The following is a 15,093-nucleotide window of genomic DNA, read 5'->3' as shown; positions in this document are numbered from 1 at the left end:
TAAGGTTAGATGTGGCATTTGAACCATTGACGCTGAGGTGGTAAACCAGAGCTCTGCAGAGAGAGCTATTTTACCTGGGAGGAACTGGGGAAGCTGTAGTGTTGGAACCTTCTCAGGTACTGCGGGTTGGGTATTGCCCTGCCAGGCTCTCAGTGACTATAAGTAGACCCTCCCTGTTCTCCCAGCTGTTTTTAAGTGTTAGCCAGCAGAGAGTTCTCTGCTAGCACAACATATCCTGCGCTTCCATTGCTAAGTCTGAACAAGGCTACGCAGAAGTACAGTGAGCTGGATTGGGTTTCCCTCCTCAGACCACCCAGTAAGGGAGGCTGCATCTTTTTTAAGACTCTGGTTGTTCCCTGCAAACTGTAAGTCAGGAAGCTCATGTTTTTGTTTTCTACCTTTTGTCTTCTATATTAAAGAATATCAACTGAAGATGCAGCTAGTGTGTTGCTTTTGTTAAACCCTGACACCTACTATTATTACAATTTGTTAGCTTCCCTAATCTCTGTTAGTAATTCATCATCCGTCTGTTGATTTTGGCCAGGTAGGTGGTAGTATACTCCTATCATTATACTCTTCCCCATCACACATAGAATCTCCACCCATAAAGATTCTACTGTGCATTTAGTCTCCTGCAGGATCTTTATCCTGTTGGATGCTAAGCCATCCCAACGTAAAGTGCCCCCCCCCCCCCCCACACACACACACCAATCATTGTGATATAATTTGTTCCCTCATATAGCACTGTCCCATTGGTTTTCCTTCCACCAGGTCTCTGCTAAACATTACAACTCTCCCATCTTACTTTTTAGACTTCTGGCATTAGCGTACAGGTATTTCAAAGTATGTTTTTTGTTTGTATTAATAATCTGCTTATAAGTTGACAGGGGCAATTTGTAACCTTTTAATTCAGGAAGCTCTTTAGTTATAGGCACATGTGCTACCTGAGCTTTTATTAGAACCTCTCTATCGGGATGCCTTCTGTTCCTTTAGTATCCTTTGAAGCAGGGCCGGTACAAGGGGATTAGGTACCCTAGGAACCTTGTGCCTTGCGCCGCCCCCCCCCCCCCCGGTCATGCTGCCACCCCAATTAGGGGGTGCGAGCCCTAATGGTCAGCACCCTAGGCCCAGGCCTAGTTCGCCTAGTGGTTCTGCTGGCCCTGCTCCGAAGATACCTCCCTCCCATATCTCCCTCTTGTGCAGTTAAAAATAGTCAACCCCGGGAAGCCAGTGGTATGTGTGTAAGTAGATTTCAAGCCATCTAACACCATGCATGGACTTTCATAGCATGCAAAATGTGACCACATAAAAAAAGAATTCCAGGGGGCCTGTATTAGAGGCATGTATGTACCTTATATGCCTTACTTCACGCTCATAAATGCGCATGTGTGTACATTTGCCCACAGAATGATGCAATTTGTATTTGGAAATTGCTTAGCTTTGTACTGGCGTTCCAGTGCCCGGGCACATGGTTAGTGTTAGGACTAGAAATCGCTTTGTTCTGAGCAGGCATTGGAGTGCGCAGACACCTTGACAGTTAATGCCTTGCTGGAGATTCACCTCAAAGTACTAAAAGGACAGAATTAGGGAAGAGAAATCCCAAAGACAAATGCTAGTCTCTCTTCAGATTATATTTCTGGCCAGGTGGCAGGAGACAAGATAGCTTGCTGCAGCGTCTCCTGTTTCCACCAGGACTAGAGATTTTCCTGCTGCTTTTTTTTTAAGAAAGTCTTTGATTTTCCTTTTCATCTTTAGGAAATGGGCACCTCTACTCTCTGGATTTTGCACAGTGTTGCATTGCATGCATTGTCCGGCTTCCGGGGGTCTCTCTCTCTCTCTCTCTGCCTTTCATGAGCCCCTGCAGGGAGTCCTGGGCTGGGGGTCTCAAGTCACTTTGCTTGCGCTCTCCGCCCCGTCTCTGCCTCTCGTGAGCCCCCTGCAGGTTGTGCGGAGGCGGTGCGGGCGGGGCCGTGCAGCAGAAAATTAAAGGCAGTGCTGCCGGCCCAGCCTTAGCCTGGGCTTCCTGTCTTTGTGCCTCTTCTCGGGCTCTTGCGGCTCCCCGAGCCCCGCACAGCGGCCGCAGGATGCCCGAGACCGGCCCGGACAGCCAGAGGCCCAAGCCAGCCCAGCCGGACGGGGAGCGGCAGGAGGCCCCTGCCGGAGTCTTAGGTAGGTGCTGGGAGGACGCCGTGCCGGGGCAGCAGCAGTGCATGTGCAGGGGATGCTGGACGGGACAGCGGGGGAGAGAGAGGATGCTGTGCCAGGGCAGCAGTGCATGTGCAGTGAATGCTGTGCCAGGGCAGTGCTGGCCGCGGAGGGAGAGGGATGCAATGCCAGGGCAGCAGTGCATGAGCAGGGGATGCTGTGCTGGGGCAATGCTGTTCGCACACATAGGGGGAGAGGAGGCTATGCCGGGCTCACATGGGGGAGAAGGAAGACGGAGTTGCTGTATCCAGGTGTGTGTGTGTGTGTGTGTGTGCGCAAAGGAAGCTGTGTCGGCGATTGTGAGGAAGACACAAAAAGGGGAAGGGGCATAGGCAGTAGCTGCTATGCTGGACCCACATAGGACTAGGTGAGGAAGGCAGGGGATGCAGTGCCAAGCAGTGCATGTGCAGGGGATGCAGTGCTGATGTGTCTGTGTGTACAGGCGTACTGTCCTGGGGTATTATTATGTACACACACGGGGGAAGGAGGGGCAATCGGAGTTGCTTTTAGGGGAGAAGCTAGCAGAGCAATGGCCCGGAGTCTCTTTGGTAAAGAAGATCAATGTCACCGAGGCAGAGCTTCAGGGCACTGGTGGCTGGGCCCAATCCTTAGTTCCTACCCTGGGCCCCCATGTGTCCATTGCAGGCTCTGAGGGAAAGTAAGGGAAGCCGTGCCGGGCAGCGTGTGCAAGGGATTCTGGGCACCCACAGAGGGGGAGCGGGTAGGGGATGCCGTGCCGGGCAGCGTGTGCAAGGGATTCTGGGCACCCACACAGGGGGAGCGGGTAGGGGAAGCCGTGCCGGGCAGCGTGTGCAAGGGATTCTGGGCACCCACAGAGGGGGAGCGGGTAGGGGATGCCGTGCCGGGCAGCGTGTGCAAGAGATTCTGGGCACCCGCACAGGGGGAGCGGGTAGGGGAAGCCGTGCCGGGCAGCGTGTGCAAGAGATTCTGGGCACCCGCACAGGGGGAGCGGGTAGGGGATGCCGTGCCGGGCAGCGTGTGCAAGAGATTCTGGGCACCCGCACAGGGGGAGCGGGTAGGGGATGCCGTGCCGGCAGCGTGTGCAAGAGATTCTGGGCACCCGCACAGGGGGAGCGGGTAGGGGATGCCGTGCCGGGCAGCGTGTGCAAGGGATTCTGGGCACCCGCACAGGGGGAGCGGGTAGGGGAAGCCGTGCCGGGCAGCGTGTGCAAGAGATTCTGGGCACCCACACAGGGGGAGCGGGTAGGGGATGCCGTGCTTGCAGGGGCAGCGTGTGCAAGGGATTCTGGGCACCCACACAGGGGGAGCGGGTAGGGGATGCCGTGCTTGCAGGGGCAGCGTGTGCAAGAGATTCTGGGCACCCACACAGGGGGAGCGGGTAGGGGATGCCGTGCTTGCAGGAGCAGCACATGGTCTGCTTAGGATCTGGGGCTGCTCAATGGCATTTGGTTCTTGCATTGGCTCCTAGTGCCCTGAATAACTTCCTGCGTCAGGTACCTCTGAGATTGCCTCCTGAGCCCAAGTGAGGGATGTGGCTTTATTCTATAGGGTTTACAGGGTCCGGTTTACTTTTCTCATGTGTTGACACCGCTGGGGTGTTCCTTTGCAGCGGTGCATGTGCTGTTGGGTTGGGGGTGGAGAGTTTCCTGCTGTGCTTCTGTGTTGTGGGGCTGGAGAATGTGGGAGGCAGTACTTCTCCTTCGGGGCTGATTTCTGGAATCCTTGGGCTAGGGCCAGATTTAGGTAACGTAGGCCCTTGCCTAGAGAGCCAAATCCTGAAGGCACCTGAGAACTGGGACTCCCCCCTTGCTGGTCTCTGATTTCAGTCCTCTGCCTGTGCACACCTTAATCTTAAATCTGCCCCTGTCTTGGGCACAGGCAGGGGGGAAGTGCTGCAGGAAATGCTGAGGCTAGGATAAAGGCCTGGGGAAGGGAGCAAGATTTCTTCTGAGTGCAGGAAAAGCACTCTTATTATTATTATTATTATTATATTCCGTCTTTCAACCACTTCGAAGCGGATTGCATTCAAGTACTGTAGGTGTTTCCCTGTCCCCAGAGGGCTCGCAACCTAAATTTCTACCTGAGGCAATGGAGGGTGAAGGGACTTGCCCAAGGTCACAAGGAGCAGCAGTGGGCTTTGAACCCTGGCTTCCCTGGTTGCTGCTGTAACCAGTTAGGCTGCTCCTCCACCCCCTTCTTACCAGCACTGGCAGTGCTAGCAGGCACGCTGACTTTCTTAGAGATTTGCTTTTTAGTTTCTTAAACCTCACTACATATCATCACAGCACCCCCCCAGGTGCCCATGGTTATGTCAGTAGACAAGACCTTGAGGAAGAGACGGATTATATTTTGTCATCTGCAGATACCTGGGGTGCGTGAATGGGCATAATGCAGCCGAGTGAGGGCTGACCAGAGGATCGTGCCGATGGGAGAAGCACGTTTCTCATTTGTAACCAGAGACTCCGTGCTAAGGGATGAAGGGCGCTTTTTATTGTCACGTTCCACCACGGTCAGCGGGCCCCACGTGGGGTAGTGGGGCTGGGGATTGTCCAGGAGCTTTTCCTAGACTGAATGAGCCTCTGCAGTCCCAGTGACCTCGCTTCAGCCAGCCAAGGTTTGCAGGCGGGGGTCCCGCAGTGGACCCAGGGAGGGCCAGCGAGGGTGTCAGAAGAAAAGGGGGAACTGCTTCCCCTTCCGATTTTTTTGTGCAGGGAAATGTAAGGCTGATTGCAAATGTTCCAGCACAGCTCGGTATGTGACCTGGGACTGTAACTTCCTGTAGTGGCCCTCATGTTGTATGCTTGTTTGTAGATACGTATTAATAGTACACAACAAGATATGTTTTGGTATGATCGGGACAGAAGACCTGATTGTGCAGCAGTGATAAGATTTATTTTGTCTTTTCATGCTGGTGACTTGCCACACACGCCAGAGTTATGGAAACTCATCCTGTAACTCCTGACCAGGAAGAAAGAAACCCTGCACCTAATACACTATTGTGTATTCTCTGCTTATCTCTTAATGCGCCGGGAAATTATATCCTGCTGGGACCATGATTCCCACAGTTTGGGATTTCACAGGTCCACCTAATTGTTGCTGTAATGCCACAAGAAGTGCACTTTTTTTTTTTAATATCTAAGGTGCTGCCTTTGTACCCAGCAATGCACGAGATAAATCACATGGTTAGGAATAAGGGTGTTGTTATTCAATCACCCTAATGGGAGAAAGCTCTTTTTAGATAAGATTCTGAAAAAAATGGAAGATTAAAGTGATGGCTGAGGGTCACCCGGAGAGTGAGGAGGGAAGGATCCGAATCTGGGTCGCTGGTTTTCTAAACTCTGGGCTTTGTATCTTAGTGAACATCCCCACCATCCCAAAACAGATATGAAATATAACCTCCAGATACACAGCACATACATGCCACACATGTACCTACACACACAGAAACATAATACATGACAATATTGGTCCCCGTCCCCCCCCCCCCCCCCCGCCCCACTCTGCCTGGTTTCATCTCCCAGCCATGCAAGCTTGACAGCCGTGACTCTTCTCTACCCTTAAATATGGTGACAGGGAGAACAGGATTCCGTCTCTTCTTATTTCTTTTTGTATTTAACCCCTGGGGCTGCTGCTGCAGGGCAGGCGTGAGGTGCATTGGCAGAACTCTTGTGTGTGTGAGGGCATCAGAGCTGGACTAGCAGGGGCTGCGGTGCTGCAGGAAGGATTGACATGTGCTCTGTGATACTTCAGTTCCTATCCTGTGCATAAGAAGGCTGAATCAGCCAGAAGGGTTGGCTCAGAAATCGGGCCTCAGCGGGGAGGAGCCTGCCACTCATATTTATTCTCAGACTCACTCTCCCACGTCAGCCTTCGTGCGGCCGGGTAGGGGCAAAGGCTCCCATATCTGCAGCTGCCCTCAGCATTCTCCCCTCTTCTCTCCCTGGAGCCTAGTTACCCTCAAAGCCGGTGACAGCACAAAAGAGACAGGATGATGCTTGGATTTAAAGAGCTGACAGAAGGGAGCATAGGCAAGTTCTCACCCTGCCCATGTGGCCCGTGGTGTCTCCCAGCTGTGGCATGTAGCAGCTGCTACCCAGGGCTGGCGGTACTAGTTGTGCCAGGGCAAAAGGGGGAGCGATCCCGTTCACCAAGAATGGCCAAACTGTGCTGTGCTATCTGTGACTGGTACCGGAGAAGAATACGCTACTGTTTGCTTGAGGTCAACTATTGCCTCTGTGTGGTTCCACTCACATTTTATGACCTTTTATAGAAGAAGCCCACAGGTTAGAGGGGAGGCGGGGGGTGTCAAAGCAGCCACACCTGAGGCATGAACATTTGCAAAAGCCAGGTCCGTAACGGTACCCTGCTTTTAAGTTAAGCACCCTTGCCAGGGTTTCGGAGCTCTGCTAGAGCCACTCCGGAGGGTGATTCGAGTGCTAAAAGTGCAACATCCCAGGTCAAGAGAAGAGAGCCACTGCTTAGCCCTTAACCCATCTTCACAAATACATTTGAAAGCCAGTGCCAAAGCAGATTAAGGGAGCTGTTTTCTGGTCTTCTTAGTTCTGGAACTCCATCGCTGTGGAATGCTCCCGGCAGCCCAGCTGAGCTGAGGAATTGGGGGTTTTTCACTATTCAGGGTTTCCAGCTGTCCCTCACATCCACTGCATTTCTGGGTGCCACTATCCCTGCTCTCTGATCCCAGCCACGCTATGTAAAACAGGCTAAAGTGCACAAAAACGTGTTTGTTGAACGGTCTGTGCACATGATCAGCCACACACCCACATCTGGCCCAGAAAGAATCGAGAGCTTTTCCAGGGAGCAAGACTAAAGGTCAGAAAATTTCCAGTGGTGGGAAAAGGCTGTGGTCAGGAATCTTAAAGCAGCACCCATTGGAGCCCTGGGAGAAGCAGCTTACCTAACTGCAGGCTCTGTTGCATTCTCTAGTGGTCTTATTCCTAGATCGCCTTCTATGTTTTTAGACATTTAATTTAAAAAGCATACTTGTAGCACTTTTTTAAATGGAATAAGAGGTGTGCAACATTAATTATGGCCGCTCCCATTTCTACAGATCTTGTGACCTGAGTCAGCTTTGCAGCAGGCTGTGTTGCATTCTTGAGTAGCACCTATCAGGAGGAATCTGGAGGACGAGCCTCGGGTTTACCTATACTCACAGTGGAGGGAGCAGCAGAGGCAGAGGAGCTTCAGAGGTTGTGAAGTACTGATTCCACCGATTCCTGATCAAAAGCTAAATCTAAATTAGAAAAGGAAGGCTGTTATCTGAATGAAGTGCTCAGGCCATTGCCGGTACTGCTTCTCTAGTGACATTGGGCACCTGGTGTCCTTCCTATGAGAAGCTCAGATACATTAGTCCTGGAATCACCTGGTGCCCATAAAACCTCACGCCAGCACCATATCGATGCTCATTATTATATTATACCGCACCTCTAAGGAACGGAATTTGTCATCCCTACAGCGGCAGAAAGAATTGCATGTAGCAGGAGTGCGGTGCATTGGCAGAGCTATGTGTGATCGGGCCACTGTACTAGATTAGCAGGGGCTGCTGCAGAGCAGGATGGGGGTACATTGGCAGAGCTCTGTGTGAAAACCGCAGTACTGGAATAGCAGGGGGTGCTGCTGGGCAGGAATGAGGTGAATTGCCAGAGTTGTGTGCAAGGTCTCAATACTGGTATAGCAGGGGGTGCTGCAGGGCAGGAGTGAGGTGCACTGGCAGAGCTGTGTGCAAGGGTCTCAATACTGGTATAGCAGGGGGTGCTGCAGGGCAGGAGTGAGGTGCACTGGCAGAGCTGTGTGTGAAAACCTCACTACTGGAATAGCAGGGGCTGTTGCAGAGCAGGATGGGGGTATGCTGCAGAGCTGCATGTGCAAACCTCAGTGCAAGGGTCTCAGTACTGATATAGCATGGGGTGCTGCAGGGCAGGAGTGAGGTGCACTGGCAGAGCTGTGTGCAAGGGTCTCTATACTGGTATAGCAGGGGGGGGTGCTGCAGGGCAGGAGTGAGGTGCACTGGCAGAGCTGTGTGCAAGGGGTCCCATAACTGGTATAGCAGGGGCTGCTGCAGTGCAGGATGCGGGTTCAGTGACAGAGCTGTGCGTACACATCTCAGTACTGGAATAGCAGGGTGTGCTGCAGGGAAGGAGTGAGGTGCACTGGCAGAGCTGTCTGCAAGGATCTCAGTACTGATTTAGCAGGGGTGCTGCAGGGCAGGAGTGAGGTGCACTGGCAGAGCTGTGTGCAAGGGGTCCCATAACTGGTATAGCAGGGGCTGCTGCAGTGCAGGATGCGGGTTCACTGACAGAGCTGTGTGTACATATCTCAGTACTGGAATAGCAGGGTGTACTGCAGGGAAGGAGTGAGGTGCACTGGCAGAGCTGTGTGCAAGGGTCTCAGTACTGATTTAGCAGGGGTGCTGCAGGGCAGGAGTGAGGTGCACTGGCAGAGCTGTGTGCAAGGGGTCCCATAACTGGTATAGCAGGGGCTGCTGCAGTGCAGGATGCAGGTTCAGTGACAGAGCTGTGCGTACACATCTCAGTACTGGAATAGCAGGGGGTGCTGCAGGGAAGGACTGAAGTGCACTAAAAGAGCTGAGTCAGTGGAGACAGGAATTCTCAGTGCTCACTCTTTCTATATGAGAAAGTTCACTAAGTGGTGGTGGTTTCCCTCTCCCCTCCTCCTCCCCAGTTGTCAGATTTGTTTCAAACACTGTATTATCTGAAGAGTGCTAGGCTCAGCTTTTGTCTGGGAACAAGTGTAGAGAACCTAAAGTCATTGATCCACCTTCTGACGCGTTAAAGACAGGAAAGTCCTATCCAGCTTACTTGCGGTGGAACAAAATATAAAACATGCTGCAAGAAATAGAAAGCCCTGACCTCCTGTGATACTCTGTCCCTGTAATACTGCAGCCAAGTGCAGACAAAATACCCCCTGCGGCATGTGGTGAAGTGTAATTGGGAACAAACCTGGATTGCCAAATGTCAGTAAATTTACTGACAATCAGTAAGACAAAATCAAATAAAATGGCAGTAAACATGTCTCTGATGAAGTGAGCAGAAGCTCTGCCGGGCTGCAGTCCTCGGGAGTTGGGGCCTACATCTTGGTGCATAAAAGGATGAATCTCAGCAGAGTAAGCCTTTCTACGCACAAAATGGCAATGGTGAAATGTGTGTCAGCAAAAACCATTTTCAGTCTTGGTGACCCTGAAATAAACTGCCCCGCAGTACCTTCTTTATGACATCATGCCTTTCTTTATGATATCACAGTGCAGCATTCCAGCACTTTGCTTTATGACATCGGGGCCCTGCCCGTTGTGAGGTCATAGCCGCTTCCATCCATGCCAGAACTGATGAGATTCTTCTATTCCACCGCTACTGCTTAACATTTCTGTAGTGCTACACGGACATATGCAGCGCTGTACAAATGACACCCAAAACAAGACAGTCCCTGCCCTGTGTTCTCTGTAGCATTGTTCAAACAAGGAAAGAAATGCAAAAAAAAACAGATGTGACAGGGAAGGTCAAGGCAGAAGCTTCTGACAGGAGCTTCCCAGCTAAAGACAGATGTGCTGAAACAGAGAGAGTGGCATCTCAGGAGCTGGCTTCAGTTTGGCCGAGGAGCTGTTTTCTAAAAGGGTGTGGTGTGAGATGTGAGCTCACCCCAGCCTGTAAGCTGTCTGGGAAAGGGATCTTTTCATCAGGTGATTTAGTTTGGCAGTTGCTGCGTACCCTGACATCTGCAGGCAGGTGGTAAATATTGTGATGAGGACCACTTCAGTAAGATCCAGCAAAGTGAAACTATTCTCAATGTACTGAATCCATCCCCTTAACGGAAGGACTCAGTCACTGCTTGGCCTCATCTGCTCTTTTATGCTGGAACAGTTCACTTTGCAAACTGTGGCTGGGAGCACACGGATGCCTCCTTTTGATTTTCCTTAGTAAGACCAACAGCATGTGGTAGTGTACAGGACCTATAGAACATGTTCTCTGTTTTTCTCCTTACTTACACGCTCCACTTTCCCACTGCTGGTGGCTGAGATTATCACAGTGAACAAAGGTAGCAGCTGAAGGTGTGCAGAGGTACTGCCAGCCTCTACCCGCCCTGTTTCCTGTGGTGGTGTTGTGAGCACCTCTGCCTTCAGCGAGCACCAAACTCCATTTCCTGGGGACTGTCAGAGAAGCAGGCCAAGGCACTTTTGATGTGTGTGATTTAATTTAACACTTCTCAGATTTCAGCTGGCAGTGCCGGGCAGGAATGGGGTACCTGAGAAACCAATCAGTAATGATACAGGGCTTCCAGTGCAAAGGTTTCACAGCTGGAGAAACGGCACATGTGTCAGATCAGGGGGACGACGACTCTGAACCAACATCAGGAAATATTTCTTCTCGGAGAGGGTGGTGGATGCCTGGAATGCCCTCCCGAAAGAGGTGATGAGGATGAGAACAGTAAATGAATTTAAAAGGGCATGCGATAAACATCGCGGATCCTTAGAGGCTTGAGGTTGGTAATGAAGAAAAGGGATAACCTATGTTAAATTTAACGTTCCTGCATGGAAGTAACCTGCACAGAACGGCTGCTACTACCATTAACAGAACGCATGGGGGTAATCTGCAACTTTGTTTACTCGCATAAGCCACTTGCCGGGCAGACGGTCTTTATCTGTCGTCATTACTATGTTACTATAAATAAGTCCTGTACTGTGCACCCGTCTGCACTCTGAATTGCATTCACAGTTATGTGCATTGGGGGTAAAATTTAGCAAGAGTCTTCTGATGACAATCGGCACAGTAGCACCCTGACTGACAAATATCGAGAGTGGAGGAGCTTTCAAAAGCCCAGAACATATTTCGTCACAAGTCGGAGACAAACCTCGGAAACAGAGTCGCATTGGTGGTTTTGGGATCCTAACTTGGCAAATCATAACAGAAATCTTTCATAGCACTGTGGACTGAAAAGGCTGATCTTTCATTTCACTTTTTACAGGCTTGAATCTTCGGCTTTCTGTCTCGGGCGTTTCCTAAATCCCAGATGAGCAGAAGTTGCAAGTTCTTGCACAAAGTCCCTGCCCCCAAGCTCAGTGTTTGTAACTGATAGGGGTGAGAGACCATCACATGCCTCTTTGCTCACATCAGCAGCTTGGCTTCTGGCAGGAGGAGGAGGAGGAGAGGAAGGAGGGTTGCACAGCAAACGCCTCAGCTGTAAAGGGGACTGCCCCAAGGTTCCCACCCAAGAAGCCTCTGTCAGAGGTGAGGGGACTCTTTCCTTGCCAGCTTCCTGTTCTAAATCCTCTCCATGCTTAGTGCCACTTCTGTCTCATAAGCAGCTGGCACTTATAGTCCTGGCATAAGAACATAAGATGTGCCAAGCTGGGTCAGACCAAGGGTCCATCAAGCCCAGCATCCTGTTTCCAACAGAGGCCAAACCAGGCCATAAGAACCTGGCAATTACCCAAACATTAAATAGATCCCAAGCTACTATTCCTTATTGATTAATAGCAGTTTATGGACTTCTCTAAGAACTTATCCAAACCTTTTTTAAACCCAGTTACACTAACTGCTGTAACCACATCCTCTGGCAATGAATTCCAGAGCTTAACTATGAGCTGAGTGAAAGAATTTTCTTCAATTTGTTTTAAATGAGCTACTTTCTAACTTCATGGAGTGCCCCTAGTCCTTCTATTATCTGAGAGTAAATAACCGATTTACATTAACCTGTTCAAGTCCTTTCATGATTTTGTAGACCTCTATCATATCCCCCCTCAGTCGTCTCTTCTCCAAACTGAACAGCCCTAACTTCTTTAGCCTTTCCTCATAGGGCAGTCGTTCCATGCCACTTATCGTTTTGGTTGCCCTTCTCTGCACTTTCTCCAGTACAACTATATCTTTTTGACATGCGGCAATCAGAACTGCACACAGTATTCAAGGAGCAGTCTCACCATGGAGTGATACTGAGGCATTATGACATCAATTGTTTTATTCGCCATTCCCTTTCTAATAATTCCCAACATTCTGTTTCCTTTTTTGATCACCACAGCACACTGAGCCAACGATTTCAATGTGTTATCCATTATGATGCCTAGATCTCTTGCTTGGGTGGTAACTCATAATATGGAACCTAACATTGTGTAACTATGGCAAGGGTTATTTTTCCCTATATGCATCACCTTGCACTTATCCACATTAAATTTCATCTGCCATTTGGACGCCCAATCTTCCAGTCTCACAAGGTCTTCCTGCAATTCATCACAATCCGCTTGAGATATAACTACTCTGCATAATTTTGTGTCATCCGCAAATTTGATCACCTCACTCGTCATACCCCTTTCCAGATCATTTATAAATAATATTAAAAAGCACCGGTCCAAGTACAGATCCCTAAGGCACTCCACTGTTCACCTTTTTCCACTGTGAAAACCAACTCTTTAATCCTACTCTCTGTTTCCTATCTTTTAACCAGCTTGCAGTCCACAAAAGGACATCTCCTATCCCATGACTTTTTAGTTTTCTTAGAAGCCTCTCATGTGGGACTTTGTCGAACGCCTTCTGAAAATCCAAATACATCACATCTACCAGTTCACCTTTATCCACATGTTTATTCACCCCTTCAAAAAATGAAGCAGATTTGTTAGGCAAGACTTCCCTTGGGTAAATCCATGCTGGCTGTGTCCCATCAAACCATGTCTGTCTAAATGTTCTGTGATTTTATTCTTTATAACATTTTACATGATTTTTCCCAGCAGCAGGCTCACTAGACTATAGTTTCCTGGATCACCCCTGGATCCCTTTTTAAATATTGGGGTTACATTGCCCAAACTTACAATCTTCAGGTACAACAGATGATTTTAATGATGAGTTACAAATTAATTGAAATAGGTCTGAAATTTCATTTTTTATTTTTTACAGAATCTTGGGGCATATACCATCTGGTCCTGGTGATTTACTACTCTTCAGTTTGTCAGTCAGACCTACCACATCTTCCAGGTTCACTGTGATTTGGTTCAGTTCATCTGAATCATCACCCATGAAAACCTACTCCGGAACGGGTATCTCCCCAACATCCTCTTCAGTAAACATCGAAGCAAAGAAATTGTTTAATCTTTCTACGATGGCCTTATCTTCCCTAAGTGCTCCTTTAACCCCTCGATCATCTAATGGTCTAACAGACTCCCTCGCAGGCTTTCTGCTTCAGATATATTTTTAAAAGATTTTATTGTGAGTTTTTGCCTTTATGGCCAACTTCTTTTCAAATTCTCTCTTAGCCTGTCTTATCAATGTTTTACATTTAATTTGCCAGTGCTTATGCATTATCCTATTTTCTTCTGTTGGATCCTTCTTCCAATTTTTGAATGAAGATCTTTTGGCTAAAATAGCTTCTTTCACCTCCCCTTTTAACCATGCCGGCAATCGTTTTGCCTTCTTTCCACCATTCTTAATGTGTGGAATACATCTGGACTGTGCTTCTAGGATGGTACTTTTTAACGATGTCCACGCCTCTTGCACACTTTTTACCTTTGTAGCTGCTCCTTTCAGTTTTTTTTCAAACTGTTTTTCTCATTTTTCCCTTTTGAAAGTTTCCCTTTTGAAAGTTTAGCACTAGAGCCATGGATTTACTTACTGTCCCCTTTCCAGTCATTAATTCAAATTTTGATCATATTATGATCACTATTGCCAAGCGGCCCCACCACTAAATCCTGTGCTCCACTGAGAATTAGATCTAAAATTGCTCCCTCTCTCATTGGTTCCTGAACCAATTGCTCCATAAAACTGTCATTTATTCCATCCAGGAACTTTATCTCTCTAGCATGTCCCGATGATACATTTACCCAGTCAATATTGGGGTAACTGAAATCTACCATTATTACTGCCCTACCAATTTGGGGCTGGATTCATCATCCTTCGCAGAATGATGCATCCCACGAAAAAGGGGGCGGGGGGCAGGCCTGCGAAGGGCCGCTGCCGTTCACATGGCGGCGGTGCAATTTCAGCAGCCGCAGTGCGGCTGGCTGCAGCCTTTCACACAAATAGCGACAACATAAAAGGTGTTGTTATTCGCCGTTCTACTGCCGGCGATAATGTTCCTCACATTATCACCAGCAGCAGTGCCGCGGCCAACTCCTTCCCTCCCCGCCCCAACTCCTCCCCTCCAGCTAATTTACATCCTATCGCACACGAAAAGGCCCTTTTCGCGTGCGAAAGGGGTTTATTGCGTGCATTAGGGCCTTATCGCACGTGATAAATCTTTAGTAAATAACCCCCTTGGTTAGCTTCCCTAATTTCTCTTAGCATTTCACTGTCTGTCTCACCATCTCGGCCAGGTGGATGGTAGTATACTCCTATCACTATAGTCTTCCCCGACACACAAGGGATTTCTACCCATAAAGATTCTGTTGTGCATTTAGTCTCATGCAGGATATTTATCCTGTTGGACTCTGTGCCATCCCGGACATAAAGCGCCACACCGCCTCCCGGGTGCTCCTCTCTCTCATTGCTAAATAATTTGTACACTGGTATAGCACTGTCCCATTGGTTATCCACCTTCCACCATGTCTCTGACCTTTTTAAGTGTTAGGGGGTTTATAAATCATAATAAATGTAAATCTATTAAGTCTATGACATCATTCTCGGCTATACACTCTAATTCTCCCATCTTATTTCTTAGACTTCTAGCATTATCATAAAAACATTTCAAAGTGTGTTGTTTTTTTTTTGTATTAACATTCTGCTTTTCAGTTGTCAGGGATAAATTGGAATCTTTTTAGCTCAGGTGAGTTTTTAGTTACAGGCACTTGGACTACTTTTCTAATTATTGGAACCTCACTGTCGGGATGCCCTAATTCTAATGCATCATTAGTATCATTTGAAGATACCTCACTCCGAACCATGCGCTGCTGAGCGA

General features: G+C 49.0%; 1 protein-coding gene across 1 annotated transcript in view; it reads left to right on the top strand.

Moving 5' to 3' along the window:
• The first annotated feature begins 2,084 nt into the window (after positions 1–2,084).
• The window catches only part of ANO8 (anoctamin 8), a 49,011-nt gene continuing 36,002 nt past the window's right edge, over positions 2,085–15,093 (top strand). The window contains 1 exon segment of the mRNA XM_029613551.1: positions 2,085–2,169. Within this exon segment, the coding sequence (XP_029469411.1) occupies positions 2,085–2,169 (85 nt within the window).

This window comes from Rhinatrema bivittatum, chromosome 8 (genome assembly GCF_901001135.1).
Source record: "Rhinatrema bivittatum chromosome 8, aRhiBiv1.1, whole genome shotgun sequence".
In the NCBI taxonomy this organism is placed as follows: domain Eukaryota; kingdom Metazoa; phylum Chordata; class Amphibia; order Gymnophiona; family Rhinatrematidae; genus Rhinatrema; species Rhinatrema bivittatum.
Note: the sequence above shows the minus strand (reverse complement) of the source record. Positions and strands in the feature narration are given on the sequence as shown.